Source organism: Meriones unguiculatus, chromosome 12, assembly GCF_030254825.1.
Source record: "Meriones unguiculatus strain TT.TT164.6M chromosome 12, Bangor_MerUng_6.1, whole genome shotgun sequence".
Classification (NCBI taxonomy): Eukaryota; Metazoa; Chordata; class Mammalia; order Rodentia; family Muridae; genus Meriones; species Meriones unguiculatus.
The window spans coordinates 64598171-64616314 of record NC_083360.1 but is presented as its reverse complement, the minus strand read 5'-3'; the positions used below and the strand labels follow the sequence as shown (position 1 = coordinate 64616314).

The 18144-nt window shown below is 43.8% G+C and overlaps 1 protein-coding gene across 1 annotated transcript in view; it reads right to left on the bottom strand.

Moving 5' to 3' along the window:
- Sh3gl2 (SH3 domain containing GRB2 like 2, endophilin A1) overlaps positions 1-17923 on the bottom strand; it is a 189378-nt gene extending 171455 nt beyond the window's left edge. Inside the window, exon 1 of the mRNA XM_060365804.1 lies at positions 17566-17923. Within this exon, the coding sequence (XP_060221787.1) occupies positions 17566-17610 (45 nt within the window). The 5' untranslated portion in view covers positions 17611-17923. The remainder of the gene's footprint in view (positions 1-17565) is intronic.
- Positions 17924-18144: the final 221 nt, after the last annotated feature.

Sequence of the window (18144 nt, the reverse complement as noted above, 5' to 3'; positions counted from 1 at the left end):
GTATTCCTGAGAATACATTAACTAATTACTTTAACGATAAATAGTGATTAGTTGATCGTAACATAAAATGTAGGAAGGAAATGTCCAAAGGAAGAGCATAGAAGAAAGGCTGCAAATCTAGAACACCAGCTCTGCAGGGCAAAACATCAAAGACTCAGTAACATTAGCATAGTGAGACATATATAAAGAGCTAAGAGAGAGGAGACAATCAGCCAAGCTGGCTCCAAACTTCTTAATGGGGTTTTATAGAGGCCCAGTGCTGGGAGCCACAAGGAGCCGCTGAAGAGCTTGATGCAGAAGCACAATTTTGGATTTGTTCTTTAGATCACTACAGGTCGGGAGTGTGGTCCAGTAGCAGAACAACTGCCTAGAAAGCAGATGACAAAGTTCCACACAGAAGAAACAAGCAAACAAACAAAGCTCGATTCTAAATGACCGAGAAGTAAGATCGGAAGTCTAAGGTGCAACTCTATAACCGTACCCCCAAACTATATTACCCCAACTACAGAACTGAGCAATGAGGGGAGGAGGTTTGGGAGAGGAGCATTTACAGTGAGTGACTAGTGACAGCTCTGGGTTGCAAGGATATTCAGAGTGGGAACACTAAGAGGAAGTCTGACCCATGGCTTGAGCTTCTACACTGGGCTCCTACTGACCATATTTTATACCTCTTGGTGACTGGTGGCCTCAGTTTCTCACCATCCACTTCACTTCTGAACATGAGATGCATGCTGCTCTAAATAGCCTTTTTTATATAAAAGATAATAAAATCTCCTAACTGATACAAATAAAAACCCTATGACAGCCGGAGGACAGTGGGTCATGTATAACCGCCAACCGTGTGGGGGGGAGGGGCATGTTGTGAGTGATACAAAGCAGACTAGTACCCTTAGAAGGACAGAGTAAGAGCGGGGATTTTCTCTTCCTGTATTCTCCCTACACTTGACACAGAATCTCTGTGACCTCATCTTGGGAAATATGTAAAACATTCTTACCACAAGCAGCCAGTTCTGCAGATGTTTCTATATCAGATCCTCTCACTCAATGCACTTTGACACTTTCTGAAAAGACCATCAGTTCCCGCTGCCCCTGCCTGCACAGGTTATATCCTGTGCTTCTAACCAACCAGTTACAAATCAGAGCTGTCCTAAATGGAGAGAAACTCATAAGAACAAAACAAATGTGCCCATTCTCTCCAATACTTCTTCAATGCAGCATTTGAAGTCTTACCTAAAGCAATAAAGACACCTTAAGGAGATCAGGAGATACAAACTGTAAAGAAAGAAGTAAAGATCTTTCTTTGCAGATGATATCATAATGTGACCCTAAACTTCCACCTGGGAATACCTACAGCTGATAAACACTTTCAGAAAAATAGCTGGATACAAAATTAACCCACACAAATTAGTAGCCATCCTATATACAAATGACAAATGAACTGAGAAAGAAATCAGGGAAACACCACCTTTTATAATAACCTCAAATGATATAAAATATGTTCCGGTAACTCCAACTGAGCAAGTGAAAGACTTATATGATAAAAATACTGTAAGACATTGAAGAAAGAAATTGAAGAAGACACAAGAAGATTGAAAGGTCTCCCATGCTCAAGGATTGGCAGGATTAATATAGTAAAAATGACCGTCCGACCAGAAGCAATCTACAGATGCAATGCAATGCCCATCAACTTTTCAACACAGGTCTTCACAGATCTTGAAATGACTATTTTCAGTTTCATATGAAAACACATACACACACAATAGCATAGCTAAAACGATCCTGAGCAATGAAAGAGCTGCTGGATGCTGCATGACAGAGACATAGTATGTAAAACGGCATGGTATTGGCATAAAACAGGTATGTCAATCAATGCAATCAAATTGAGGACCCAAATGTAAATAGACACACCTATGGAAACCCAATTCTTGATCAGGAAGTAATAAATACACACTGGAAAAATAAAGCATCTTCAACAAATGGTGATAGTCAAAATGGGCAACTACATGCAGAAGAATCCAAATAGATTCACACTTAGCACTCTGCACACAACTCAACTCCAAACGGATCAAAGACCTCAACATAAAACCAGATACACTGAACCTGACAGGAGAGAAAGTGGGAAATAGCCTCGAACTCACTGGCAGAGAAAAAAGACTCTCTGGACAAAACACTATTAGTACAGGGATTAAGATCAACAATTAATAAGTGGAAGCTAATGAAACTGAAAGCCTCTGCACAAGAAAAGATATCATCATTTGGACAAAGTGACAGCCTACAGAATAGGAAAAGATTTTTATCAACTACACATCTGATAGAGAGTTAATCATCAAAATATATAAAGAACTCAAAAATCTAGACACCAAGAAAACAGATAACCCAATTATAAAATGTACATATCTAAACAGAGGATTTTTAAAAGAGTAAACTCAAATGTCCAGGAAATATTTAAAGAAATGCTCAACATCGTTAGTCATCAAAGAAATGCAAATGGAAACTACTTTGAGATTTCATCTCATACTCATCAGAATGGCAAAGATCAATTAAACAAGTGAGAGGTCACGCTGGTGAGAATGTGGAGCAAGGGAAACACTGGTCCATTGATGGCAGAACTGTAAACTTGTCCAGCCGCTATGGAAATCAGCATGACGGTTCCTCAAGAAGATGGAATCAATCTACCTCAAGATCCAGGTATACTATTTTTGGGCATATACCCAAAGGTCACGTCATCAAATCATATAGACACTTGCTCAGCCATGTTCACATTTGTTCTATATATAATAGCCAGAAACTGCAAATAACCATATGTCCCTCAACAGAAGAACAAATTTTTAAATGTAGTACATTTACACAAAGAATATTACTCATCAAAATGAAAAAAAAATGATATAATGAAATCAATAGGTAAATGAATGCAACTAGAAAAAAAAATGAGTAAGGTGAGTAAGGTAGCCCAGATCCAGAAAGACAAATACGACAGGAATTCACTTATATTGGATATTATTTATTAAGTCACTGACAACCAAGTTACAATCCATAGAAACACAAAGGTTAGGCATAGAGTAATGGACTAAGAGGGACCGATAGATCTCTCCACAAAAGGTAAGTCTGGCAGTGACTAAGGATGGGTGGGGAAGACTAGAAACTGGAGAAGCAAGTGGAGAGAGGGAAGGCAGAGGAATCAAGGGAGGGAACACAGGGAGAGACAGCTAAAACTAAGGGCCATTGTAGGGGTAGTATAGAGACCTAATACTGGAGCAGCTCCTAAATATATGCACATATAAAGGGAATCTAAATGAAATCATCAAATAATGGAACAGTCTCAACTGGCTATCTCCTGTCACCAAACCGGAATAGGGTTACATCAAATTGAGTTGTTGGCCTACAGGCCTCAGGGGAATCCCCAAACAATCCATCCTGTTGCCTAAACTGTAGGATGCTCTCCAGAAACTGACAGCAAGGCTCAACTGCTGAAGATAGACACTCACTGAACATGAATAAATCAAGCTGGTGCCTACAGTGAGCCTTCACTCCTACTGGCTAGTGCTCTTGGTACCAGAAGGTATTCTGTATGCTAACAAAGGAGAGACATAGACAACGACCCAGCCACAATGCTGTCTTGCCTGTAAGATGGGCTAGCACAGCAGTGGCACAAATTTTGTGGGAGTAGCCAACGAATATCTAATTTGACTGGAGGCCCACTCCACAAGATAGAACCCAGGCCTGCTCGGGTGACTAAGAACCTTAGACTAGATAACCTAGGAACATTGGGTAAAACCAAATACTACTATTCTTTTAAATAAAGAAAAGAAAAGCATAAAAACAACACAACAAAAACAAAACAAACGAAAATGGGAGCAATAAAATGGCTTCCTAATGAGACTCTGCTAGATGCATAGTTCAGTGCCTTACTCAGCCACCATCAGAAAAGCTTTCTTCTTCAGTAGATGAGAGCAAATACAGAAACTTACAGCCAGATGTTTTTTTTTCAGAGTGCCAAAGTTTGGAACACTCAATCCTAAAAGGGATGTCTCCTTCACATCCATCCTCTAAGGGTTTAGGGAACCTGCAGAAGGGCTGGAAAGAATGTGGAAGCAGCCAGAGGGGCTGGAGGACACCAAGAAAAGGAGGCCCTCTAAACCGACATGACTGAAGCACACATATACCCACAGAGACTGGGGCAGCATGCATGAGGCCTGCATGGATATTCACCTGATAGAGTCCTAGAGCTGAAAAGAAAAGTGGACACAAGCTCCCATCCCTAACCCTGAAGCAATCTCCAACCCATAGCCACTTGCAAATGAAAATTTAGTTTCCTCCAATGGAGTCTCAATGTGAAATCAAACTTCTCTTAAGGATAGGCTACATGCCCAACAGCAGATGGCCAAAAATAAATAAATAAATAACTCAATGGCTATGGGACCATGATGGCCCAGGGCTACTGAGAAGGGGTCAAGGAAGCTTCAGCTCCTGAAACTTCTAAAGCGAAGACAGCAGGAGTTCTCTGCCTCCCCCTCCCAATCTGGCGCCAAAAAGCAGGCTCTCCCACCATCCAGAATTTATTACTCTGACAGTTATAATGCTATACTACTTGTTTGACCTTATAATTGCCCCCACCTCGACCCTATAATCCCTGAGTATGCATATGAAACATCTTTCAACACCTCTGCCTTGGCCAACTTACACAGCCACACAAACCTTCCCTCAGAGACCCTGGCCACCTCCCCAGGGGCATCAATACCCCCTTTCTCCCCAATAAACCAAACCAACTCTCTGACGCTGTTTCGGAGTGTGTTCTTGGCTGCACACTGAGCGCCGACGGAGACCCTGCACTGCACTGACACATGCTGGGCTAACCTTTACCCCCTCCGGATCGGCCCCATGTGCAAAGGGCCCGGCTACCCTGATGGAGAAGCAGATATGGACAGGGAGGGGCAAATGGCATTAGTGGAGGTTCCTTGTCTCATAATGTCATGTCAAGGTTTTGCCTTTTCCTAAACTTTATTTTGTTATTTTTTTTTAATTTTTGTTTTATTTTACATTGTTTCCTTCTCTTTCTTTATCCTGTAGGTACTTTGTTTATATAACTGCTTTCCAGCTTAACGTTTTAATGGGATTCCCGAGTGTGTAAATGAGTAGGTCTCAGTTCTTGTGCCTTCTCTTGGGTTCTTTTTGTTCTGTTTGTGTCATCCAACTCTGATGTGTTAGTTTTTATTTTATCTTATGTTATTATTATCCATTAGAAGTCTGTTCTCTAATAAGAAACAGAAAGGGGTTAAGTCTGGATGAGAGGGAAGGTAGGGAGGAACTGGAAGGAGTAAAGAAAGAAGAAACTAATCCTGATACTTTACGTGAAAAAAAAATCCATTTTCAATGACGGGAAAAATAATTACATAAACCACGGTTGCCACTGCCCTTTGCCTGGGTTCCAGAAATTTGGTAGACTGTCTAAAAGAAACACGAAAAATGCTTTCCTTACAGTTATTCACTTCAAAGAATAATACTAAGGCTACAGGCAGACAGAAGAGGTGCACCGAGTGAGATGAGGGAAAAGGGCAGAGCTGTGGGGTCTCTCCCACCTCAACACCCAGCGAGCTCCTCGGGGCCCCACATCAGGACTCCTCCCATACACTACGACAACAGAATGTTGTGAAGGCTTTTTTACATAGGCATGGCTGACTGAATGTTTGGCCACTGCTTATCAGCTTAACCTTCAGCCCTTTTCCCCTCCCTAAAGGTTAGGGTGGGGCTTAAATGCGCCACCTCGAATTACCCCTGCATCTCATACCAGCCCTATCCTGAAGCTGTAAAGGGGCCCCAGTTACCAGTCATTTCATTAGCATGAAAAGACTAACCTTCCAGAAAATTCCAAAGGTTCTTAAGAGTTATTTTGACAGAAAACTGGGAACAAGGCCAGCTATAAACTGCATAACACCACGTCCTCAATACACTCAATCCGTCAGAAAGGATGCATAACTGCAGTTCTCTATTCTGCTTTCTGCTTTTTACTTCTTGAAAGTCTCAGGATATTGCTCTTATATCCTTTGATAATCTTGTTTAACAAAGGCAGAATAAACCTCAACTACACATATTTACACAAGAAATACTATATTGATATATGTTATCATTTTAAAAAAATGATAACATGATTTTATAAATGAAAAGCATGATTTTCTTTTATGAAAATGATACTGTGGCTGGATTCATTGATATGCTTCAGTAGTTCCAACAATGCGGAAGTAGGTGAAGACAGGAGAATTATGAGTTTCAAGGTAGCTTGGGTAACATTCAGAAATCCCCTCACACTCCACAATAAAAAGATAGATAGGTAGGTAGATAGATAGATAGATAGATAGATAGATAGATAGATACATAGATACATAGATAGATACATAGATACATACATACATACATAGATACATAGATAGATACATAGATAGATATAAATAGATAGATGATAAAAGATGGAATGATTCATTTTTAAATTAAGTCAGAAGAATGGTTAATTTTACATGTCAAATCAGCAGAAGCTCACCTGATAAAACACTATTTGCTTCTGGGTATGTCTAAGGGGGGTTTTCTGGAACACATTTGAAGTTTAATCAAACTAAACTACATTCATCCAATCCCATAGGTACCTTGATAGAAGAAACAGACAGAAGACAATGAGTTTACCCTCTTCAAGCAACTGGACTTCCATCTTCCTCTGCCTTCACACACCAGAACTACAGGTTCAGGGGTCTTTTGATTCCAGAGCTTAAAAATAGCTCCAGGCTTAGTCTTCCACACCAGAATATGAATTACACCCTGAGCTATCATAGCCGTTGGGTCTCTATATGGACTGAACTATAAATTGTTTCCCTGGTCTCCTGTTCACTACCTAGAGGATTTCTGGGCCTTTATCGTTCAGTGAGCCACTGTCCATTGATAATGTGCTTCTTATAGCCATATCCAAGAGAACCTAGCTGAAGAATCCTGACTAATACAGTCAACAGTGTAAAACAATGGGCACAGACTTCATAATGTTTCTCTGTTTAACAAATATCCTTTTATGTAAGGCAGTTTATGATAAAAAATGATATAAGAGTTTCATGAGAAGTCATTTGGTCAACTTAAGTGGACCAAGGGATAGAACTCACGTGAAAGATTAGGTGTGCTATAAATACAACAGGAATCACAAAGAAAGAGACCACTCCGGCTGACGCATCTCCACAAGGCAAAACTGTACCCCCCATCAGGAAGGTGTGCTTGGAAGAGCAAGCACGGAGGCCAGGAAGTGCACTGGGTTTGTATCCTGACACAGGGGGTGGCTGGTTTTCCCCTGGGATTGACCCTATAGTCTCTTGTGACCAGTTAGTTTTACAAGAGTCAGCACAAAGGAAACGAAGGGAAGAAAGAAGGGGTCCTCCACTTAGTTCAAAGAACCTTCTTGTAGATAAAGGTTTTGCTTGTTGGTGGTTAAGTAAAACATTTGCATAAAAGTTTTACAAGGTTGGGGAGATAAAAAACATTTTAATTCCTTGTCATAAATACAAGTTTTACAACACTGGGAAGAGAAGACTAATGTTTAATTTTTCTTGGAGGTATAGGAGGAGAACGGGATCTCAGGATACCAGGATATTAACTTGCCCCAGGAAACACTTCATGTTGGGACTGACGATCGATCAAATCTCCATTTCACTGGTGTGCACATGGTGGATGGTATCTTCACTGAAAGCATGGAGGTTACATATCTCCCTTACTCACATGCAAGCCACACTGACAGTTACACAGCTAACACTTTAAAAATGACAAGTAAGCCACTGTTGCCAGCACTAGCCTCAATGGAAAGGAGTGTGCGAGGAGCACCTCAGTGAGCAGCATGGGCAGGCAAGTAATTCCCCTGCAGTCAGTTCACTGTCTTTAGGTTACTCATCCAAGCATCGAACCATCTATTTTCTTCAAGGCTCAACTTGACCCTGCCATGGGTTAGTAAGGCAGAGAGACCTCTCTGAATGTTCCTGGGCTCCTTAAAAAGAATTTGAAAATGGTCTCCGAAGGCAACTCATGGACTAAGTACTGGAGTTAAAGAGAGGGAAAGTGCCCTGAGCATTAGCATTAAGGTAATATATCTTGGGGCAGAGACGGAAGAGAAGGCACAGACAGTTACGCGTCTGATAGAGAATAAGAAAGCCACATGTGGCCGAGTAAGGAGGTCACAGTGGGAGGGACGGAGCACAGGGTTTCCAAGACCTTGGTTACTCTTAATTTTTGTTGAAAAGATGCAAAAGTGCTCCCCCCCTTCTTGGGCCCTTGGATAAAAAAGCAGCACACCATCCATTCCATTGGGCCAACCAGGAAAGCAGTATTTAACCTTGACATAATTGGTTTAGCAGGTAAGACCTGCTCCGCGTGGCCTGAGCTCTGAGGCAGGAAGGAATGGCTGTCGGTTTACCTTCAGTTCTTTGTGTTCCAGTCATTGATTCACCTTTAACCTTGCAATTAGTTGCAAGCAATGTGTGGATCCCTGCCGCACCCCTTACTAGAAGGCCAGGGTTCGGTTGCTCTAATCTAGCCAAGGAAGGAAGTGCTTGGGAAAGTGCTTCAAACCTCTAAGAGAGTTCCCACCGTAACACCTGAGATCTGCATCCTTGTGGAGGTTTTAGTTCCCTGACTATAGAGGGTTACCAACAATAATCCTGCCCCTTGTCCCAGAAGAAATGGACATATTGGTATTCCTGCTTATCGCATGGTACACTAAAGAGATGGCTGCAGAAAGCCCTTTAATTCTCTCTCTTCCTGCCTAGAATCCCGATCAACAGCAAACCCACTGGTAGCACACCCTTTCAGCACAGGACATCCCAGGACGTGAGACCTCAGCCTTTCTGAATTATGCCTGGTATACAAAAACACCAGCTGCCCTAGAAAACAGGCGGAACTATACAGATCCACACATCATTCCAAAGAGCCTGGGACTCACTGCACGCATGACAGCGCACATGTAGCAGAGTCCACGCCTGCAGTCAGCCCTGCCGCTTACATGACTCGTTGCCCACGTCCAAGTGTGCTCCATGGCTTTTGTCTTCAACAGGAGCTCCGTGGACAAGGTCAAGGTCTCATGCAGCTGTGCCATGTGCGGGAGGCAGAGAAAGTCCTTTCGTTGGGACGGTGTTAGCGTCAGTCTCCCACAGGCACAGAAGCAGATGTCAGATGAATGACAGACCACCCTGTTCTCCTTGGTAGAAATTCTAACTTCCTCTTGGAGATTAACAATTAAAAGCCTTCAGTGTTCAAAGGTACCTTATTCTAAAGCTAATAAAGCTGTCACCGTATTATCAGCCCACTCAACTCAGAGCCATTCGGAAAGCATTTAATAATGCCACTGCTTACAAATGACCAGAGAACCACAAAACTAACTTGAGTTTCGCCAAAGAAAACCATCAAAATCAAAACAAAGCACCTAGGCATTGTACTGGGGAAAGGATAAACAATAAAATGTATTAAGAAGAAAAATATAATAAGAAAATATGATTCTGAAAACTGTATTTAAATTTCATACATGTATACGTGGACATGCTGCATGTATGTAGATACATGTGAATTAATGCCACACACAAAGAGAGTAAAACTTATAGCTCTTCTTTTCGTAGAAGCTCAAACAACTTTTTATACTCTTAGACTTTTCATTGGGGTGGGGGGTGTTTGTCCTGAGGCAGGGTCTCACAGTGTGGCCTAGGCTAGCCTTGAAACTACAGCTGCTCCTGCCTCAGCCTCCAAAGTGCTGGGATTACAAGTGTGTGGTACTATATAGAGCAAACACCTGGCTTTTTAGCCAAAGCCTTGCTCTATTCTGGGTACATCATAGTATCTTGTCTTTTTCCTTTATACTTAGTATACAGTAAAACAGTGGCCATGTTGTAAGTTTCAGCTATTGGACCATTAACAGAAGTTTCCTTCCTTAGTTTTCTGATGTTGCACAACAAACTTTCATTTATTATTCTGACTTCCACAAGTCAGAAGTCTAGGCCAGCTCAAGCAGGCTCTAGTTGAAGAGCCAAGAAATTGCCAAGCCTGGGTCCTACCTGTAAGCTCAGGGAAGTATCATTTTCCATGTAGACTCTCGGTAGAAACCTATTTTTTAAAAGCTGTATATGGTCTCAACTTTCCTTGCTGGCATCATTAAAGATTTGTTCTCTGCCCTCTGGGCTGTCTGTATGCTATCTCACATGCCTCTCCCCTCCTCACCTTTAAGGCCAGGCCAGTCCTGATCATACTCCTGACTTCTATCTGCTATCAACAAGAGGCGATGCCCTGTCTTTTGATTGTTCTTTGAGAATTTCATACATGTATACAATGAAATGCAATTATGGGCCCTTTGCATTCCTCATTTTTCACCTCTGTTTCCCCCCAATTCTCCCCCCCCAGAACTCTCACTTCCTACTGTCACGGTTGTTTCCTTTTTCCTTTTGATCATCCACTAAGACCAATCAGTATTGCCCGTGTGTGAATGTGGATGCTGCCAACCACTGCAACATGGGAACCCTACCAGGCACTTCCTGTCTGGTAGATAGCTATTATAGTTCAACACTGGGTAAGAACATTCAGACCTTCTATCCATTGATGTCTGTTCTCCCCCAGGAGACTGCATAGCACCTCCAGCACCGTGAAAGGCGATGGCCTGTGTTTAAAACGCTCATATAATCCAATAATCTTCCTTTCCCTCAATAAAGTAACCATACTTGGAGTGATACCTTCTCCTACTGAAGGCTGTCCCACAGGAAAGGAAAGAGAGCTATCCAAGGGAGGAGAGCACACATAAATCCCTGGCATAGAAAGAGTTTCCACGCTTTCCAAAAATACTCTTTTCCTTTAGCAGCATTGTAAACTGTGTGATAATGACAGCAGACTTCATGCAGAATCACCCTGGCTCCCTGGAGCAAATAACAAAAAGTAAGGGAAGAGGATTTGATCAACAGAGTCAACTGGTTTAGTCAAATCATCTACATTAATACAATCAAAATGGGAAAAGTTTGGGTTACACACTCAATATACTGGTTGAAAATCAAGCCTAGATAAGAATTTTCTACAGTGGTAACGAATCATTGAACAGAGGAGAATAAAAGAGATCAGAGCTCTATGGAGCTCAATTTCTGTGTGTGTGATGTGATGTGATGTGATGTGATGTGATGTGATATGATGTAATGTGTAAGTCAGAGGACCTTCTTATTTGAGGCAGGGCCTCTCACTGGGACCTGATGCTCTTGCTAACTATAAAATAATCAGCAAGTTCCAGGGATCTGCATGTATCTGCCTTCCGAGCACTAGCTAGGATCACATGCCTTCCCCCCAGCCCCCCGTGCATGCTGGAATCAAACTCAGGTTCTCAGCCTTATAACAAATAGCACTTTACTTTCTGAGCCACTTCTCTAGTCCCCTAACCAAGTTTTGAAAGTATTGTTATCAGGTATTTCTTGGCACTATAAAATTGCCTGAACTACAATTCTTAGGGAATGCTCAGTTTTCATTATAATAAGTATGTATCTATCTGTTTTACATTTTGAAGTTTAAGTGAGACCTAAAAATCTTGTAAGAGGTCTTTTAGAAGCCTAAGCATTAAAGCAAACATCCTAGGAGCAAGGGCATTCTCCTGAAGTGTCACAGTCTACAGCCATGCTCCAAGCCTCTTCTGGCCACACCTGGCTGAACATCAAAAAGAACACAGAACAAGGCTGCAGAGTCAAAAGAACAAAAACAAAAGGGGGAGGGGAAGTCAAGGCAAGCCACTGAATTTTTTTTTTTTTATTCACACAGTTACCTGCCAATCTGGCCTTAAGTACAGAACTCGGCTCACCAGGTATACATTTTGAACATTAGAATGGTTCCAAACCTGTACCTTCTCACTCAGTTAAAGATGTCCAAGTCTCTTTACCACTTACTCAAATACACTCTAAACAAATCCTTGAGTCCTGGGAACCCTGGACCTTACCAGCAACACTAAAGAGGTGGCGGAGTAAAATATACTCTAGAAGACCCAGTTTCCTTCCCCTAACTCCTAGGCCCCCTTGCTTCACACAATACCTGCCTCCAAAGTGTAGTATTTTTAGATCAAGGCTTACTGTCTGCAATAATACTGCAATTAATTTGAAAGATGCTCAAAACTTTCCTAACTGGATTAAAACCAAAACACAGGAACTCAACAGAAAACATTAATGCAGAAAAAAGTTAAAAAAAAAAATCATCAAACTCCAGAACTCTTGTCAAGGAGAACCACAGCCTCAAGGGAAAGTACTTCATTACCATTTCACTGACACACCAAAGGCAGGTCCACTGTCAAGTGGATGGGTGAGTACCAGCTCATTAACGGCTTTTTAAAAGAGGAAAGAAAAAAGACAAAAACATGGTTCAAATCTTCCTTAAAGTGCAAGCACAGCACTCCACCAGCATCATTTCATCCAATCCTAACATCTCTTAGAAAACCTCTTATATTTGGCTGCCCCTAAATTTATTTCAGAGTCGGCTACATTTGGGTCGAGTACTGTCAAGTCCAGTTATCATCAAGTCCAGTCACAAGGAGATGGACGGATTCTCTTCTAAAAATGTGATCAGTTTTTCACCCTACATTTTTATTTTGTGGAGGAAGACAGGGATTAAGAATAGCTTTAGTAAGCTGGCGACCACTAAGCCCTGTTCCACCAGGAAAATGCACTCATACTGTTTGGTATATAATTTACAAAATACACAGAGCCACCCCAGCCTACTGACGTACTCATCAAAAGGAAACAGGCATAGGAGCTCTGGGCCAAGCAATAAGCCCAACTCATGATTTCAAAGCAGCAGTGAGTTTAATGTGTAAAGCAACCAACTAAGAAAGTAAAAATTTAATATATAAAATCATAACTGGGTGTTTAATTGAACACCTTAATAAGTTTAACATCTCCTAAATCAACAAATACATAAGCAGATTTATAGACAATATTGCATGGTAAATAACATGGAAGCATAAATAAATGAATTAAAATGGGAAGGCCCACAACACCAATGGGATCAACTTATATCGGGTGAAAAATCCTCGCATGACAGCCGGCACACACCAGACTGTGTCACACCCTCCCCAAATGAGTTTTATCATTAAAAACAAAACACAAAAACAGGAAGATGCAGGTAAGACACAGGTACTGTGGTTAGAGCACATGTCCGAAGAGGTCCCATGGGGCAACCTCAACACGGCAGCACTGAAAAGCGGGACTTAGGGGAAAGAAGTGGGTCAGGAGGCACAGTTCTCACAAACGCTTCCATATTTTCCCCTCGTGAATTCATTCTCTCTCCTGGGAAACTGGAGGTGTCCCTGGGAGATAGAGCTGTTAGAGAGAGAGGCTGCCGCTTCTACTTTGCTTTTTAATAGACCTACTTGTCCTCCTGCTTTCCAGCATGAGCTAAGCCCCACAATCCCTCAGCAGCTGCAGCCACATAATCTTGGATCTCCCAGCCTGCAGAATCATAAGCCAAAATAAGCCTCTTTCTAAATTACTCAGTCTCCGGTACTGTGACAGCAACAGAAAGTAGAGTAAGGTAGCAGGCACACGATTCTCTCAGTGCAGATGACTGCCCTGAGGACCAAAGCCTATAACTTACACATAGCAGGTACTTATTGCTCACAGTTTGTGAGTCTAAGAAAACCCACGATCAGGAAATCAGCAGATTTCCGTCTAATGGGGACTCATTTTGCCCTGGAAGATGGCATCATGTTGCTACACCCTCATGCGACAGACTGGAATGGGCATCCTCTTCAGCCTAGTAACTCCACGAATGAGGGTGGAGCCCTCACACTTAATCACCTTCTAAACCCTGACTCCTAATACTCTCTTATTAGCAAATTAATTTTCACCGAATAAATTTGAAGTGGGGACAACTCAGACTAAAGCATTATCCTAACAAACTGATTTTAAGGAATAAAGTGTATCTAGTCTCATGGAAAAAAAAATATATATATATATATATATCTCACTTTAGATAGAACTGTTCCTCTAAATGTTGAATCCTATGCAGTAGTAAGAACACTATAACAAATCCTTTTATGCACAATATGCTACTATTTAAAGTGTGTCCTCCAAAAATGTTTTTGTTGGAATTCCAGCTTCATCTGTGACCTTACATGAAAACAGGGCCACGCTGGAACAGAGGGGCTCCTAAGCCAACATGGCTGGTACCCCTGTAAAACTGAAACTTGAGCACAGATATACACCGATGATAACACCACGTGACTATGACGATAGCATCAGGGTGATGTATCTACAGACCACCAATAAAGCCCTAGAAGTTAGGAATGAGGCCAGGAGCAGCTCTTGCCTGGTGCTATCGAAGGAAGCACTGACCTCAGACCCCCCTACCTCAAGATGAGTGCCTGAGTACACTTCTGTTCTTGAGTCACTCGGTTTGCAGTACTCTGCTACATAAATTCTAGCAAACTAATGATGTGAGATGATCTAAAACAGTTCACCCTGTAAAAAGACCTGTGTAAAGAGCCACACAGTTTGAAGTGTGCACGGACACTGTGTAAGCACCACGTGGTGGTTTAAACAAAAATGGCTCCCATGGGCTCATAGGGAGTAGCACTATTAGGAGGTGTGGTCTTTCGGGAGTAGGTGTGGCCATGTTAGAGCAAGTGTGTCAATGAGGGGTTGGCTTTGAGGTGTCAGGTGCTCAAGCCAGGCCTAGTGGTTCAGTGTCTCTTCCTGCTGTCTATGGATTCAGATGTAGAACTCTCGACTCTGTCTCTAGCACAATGTCTGCCTGAGTGCCACTATGACAATAATGGATTATACCTGTGAACTGTAAGCCAGCCTCAATTAAACGTTTTCCTTTATAGAGTTGCCACATTCACGGTGTCTCTTCAGAGCAATAGAACCCTAACTAGGACACACCATATCAAATACATAATGGTGAGACTCAGGAAAAGAAGTATGGGTTTTCGGGTATTAACCGGAACCAAGACTATTTTTACCTAGACTGCTACAAATTCAAATGAGTTTTAAAAACTGACATTGCTGCTGAAAAAAAATGAAATCTCAATATAAATAAAACTGCCTGAAGGTAGGGTAATAATTGCTCATTTGTTCTACTTTATAATTAAAATTATTCAATTACGTAGTAAGCTATCAACAACAGAAATAACCAATTCTAATATGATAATCACGGGGAAACACCCTAATCAGGAATCCAAAACCAATGTGGTACTGACGTTAAAGGTATATTCTATTAACAAAATTCTAGCCACCCCTTGCTGACATAAGCGAGCAGCTCAGTTCCACAGAAAGGTGAAATGTTGCCTTCCACAGACCGGCTTGGCAGTTCTCAACAGGCGCTGTTCCAGGCAGGGTACTTCCTCTGCAGCTAAGATCAGACTCAGGAACCAGGGAGGGGAAATGGCTGCAAAAGCAGGACATGACTGCTTCCCTCACACCTCCCAGCGTTCAAACAACCAGGGCCTTACACACCGAATACACATCCACGCATGAGAGAGTAACCTTCGCCTTAAGGTTTTAAAGACGAGGCTCCAATATGCTATGCATAGAACCGTGCTGCCTCACCTTTAAAGAAAATGCTTTGTGGCAAAGGAAGAAACGGACAATGATAGTGAATCTGAGCATAGCGAGCTCGTCCGAGCTCCTCCAAGCCTGGAAAGAGGGCTTCCCTGCTGCAGCTCCATTTCCTTCTCATTTTCAGGTTGCATAAGACCCCGGGGGGTAACTGAACCGGAGTCAGATGGTTACTGTGTGTGTTAAGAAATCTAGAACTTCCAGCTCCGGCTGCTTCCTCAAGTCTCATAATTACCAGTGGAAGGGAAAGTGCCTGTCACTAATGAAATGATTCCTCACATCAATAGCTCTCACTTACTGAACGTCCTCCATGTGTGCGCTACAAATTCATTTATCCTTATGTTATTATCCCCGAGGAAGAAATATTAGCCTCATTTTTAGCAAGGGAAGATTTGAAAACTAGCTTGCTTAAATTCAGAGAGAGTAGAAGGGGAGGGGGGAGTAGATAGAATCTTAGCCTTTCCTTCCCCAAAGCCAACGCTCCTAAATGCCTTGTACTCGAAAGGAGGAAAGAGAGAGAGAGGCATTTGATAATGGTTTTTTTTTTTTAAATCAGTGTTTCATTCTAGTTTAGAAATGTGACAAGTACCAAAATTCAAGGGGTGAGGGCAGGGTGACATCAGGGAAGTCCTAGGTCATTCACTGGCAGAGACTGGTTCCATAAAACTGAAAAGCTTCCAGAATCAAGTCAACAATGTATTTAATTGTACATTTCTGGTGCGGAGATCACAATTCTACTGGGAAAACCGTGTGTGTGTGTGTGTGTGTGTGTGTGTTCCTACAATGGCTTTTTCCTGCTTTCCTGAACTTCCAGAACTACCTCGAAGAAGGTAAGGCTGTGCTGACAGCAGCGATGCTCGCGGCTGAAGCTTCCCTGGCATCTTAAGCAATCTTGAGGAACGCAGCCTCTCCTCTTCCCGGTGCGGGTTGCTACAGTACTGCTGGTGTGGCGCTCAAGAAGGAGAAATTACAGAGGCTGCACGATTCAGGCTAGTTTAGGATAAGGATCTTTCAGGCCAGATTATGCAAAAGGTATTTAACGGTTTTTTCAATGAAGTCTTCCGTTGCTAAATATATCTTAAAATTGGACCTGTTCCAAATGAATAAAAGGATTTTAATTCCACATATTATGTAAGAAATGGGTCGCCTCTTAAGTATTTACGCCTATTTTCTCTTTATGCGGGTCTGGATTGAATGCATTTTAACTCACCCCACACAGAAAATTTGATACATCGAGTAAATGAGTCGCTAAAAACAAACAGACGGTGATTTTCAAGTTTTTAACAAGTGAAGTTATGCCTTGGCAGTGAAACACGCGGACCACTGATCAAGCCATGACCACAAATATAATCTTCACCAAGGAGTTTCTCCAGGGAAAAGTTAATGCATGCGAGCGCCTTGAAGGAACCACATCCTCCCAGGCTGGGAGCTCGGGAGGCCTGGGAAGGAGGGGTTCGGAGAAGGCAGAGCAGCGCAGAGCCCAGAGCGCAAAGCGCCAGCACCCAGGCAGCCTGGATCGAGAACACCGCTCCAAGCAGCACACCGCCCCGGCTCCAAGAACACCTGCTCCAGGCAGGACAGCTCGGCACGCCACACCGCAAGGTCACCGCACCGAGGCCACTTTACATAATCCGCCGCCGCGCCACCAGGCACCTGCGCGGCGCCGTCCGAGCAGCTGCCCCGCGGGGTCCTACCGCCTGAGAACCCGGGTGGGGAGCTGGGACTGCGGGAGCCGTGGTGCCGGGGACAGGGAGCCGCGGTGCCGGGGACTGGGAGCTGGGCACCGGGAGCCAGGGTGGAGGGGGTGGCAGGGACTCGGAGCTGGAAGAGGAAGGAGGGATGCAGCAGCTAGGGCTCGGGCTCGGGGGTCGCCGACCCAGCGGAGCCAGGGAGCCGGGCCGCGGAGCCGAGCCGCCCCGGAGCAGCCCGCGGGGACCCGAGCCGGCCAGGGCAGGCGCGGGGGCCGCCCCTGGCACACCTGCACGCGCCCTACCTGAGTGGCTTTGTGGAACTGCTTCTTCAGCCCTGCCACCGACATGATGGGAGGCGGGAGGCGGCGCGCCGGGCACCTGCTGATGCGGAGAGGCGGCAGGGGTCGCCGGGCCGCCGCTGGTCGTGCGGCCGCGGGAGCTGCTGGCGCGGGGGCGCGGCGCGGGACGCGGGCTGGTGCGGAGAGACACCCTGACGTCAGGGCGGGTGATGCGGCCTCTTAAAGGGGACGCGGGAAGCCCCGCCCCGGGCCCCGGCGGGAGGCAGGTGAGGGAGAGGAGCCATCGGGTTGTGCAGGGGCGACGGCCCCTCCAGCATCAGAAGCCTGGATTGATCTGCAGCTGTGGGGATCGTTCGTGGCCCCGGCGGACGGGCCTCTGCCCTTTGGCAGTGCAGACTCAGGTGACCCAGCCTCCAGGTAGCCGCAGTGGTGCTGCCTGCATTCTACCCTTGCCCTTTGAGCTCCCTGCAGCTGAAGAGCAGGGTGGTGGCCTATCTGGATCATGAATAAGTCATTGCCCATTTCATGCCCTGCCTGCTCGCTTGGTTGGCCATCGAAAACATTTCTGTGCCTCGGTTTCAA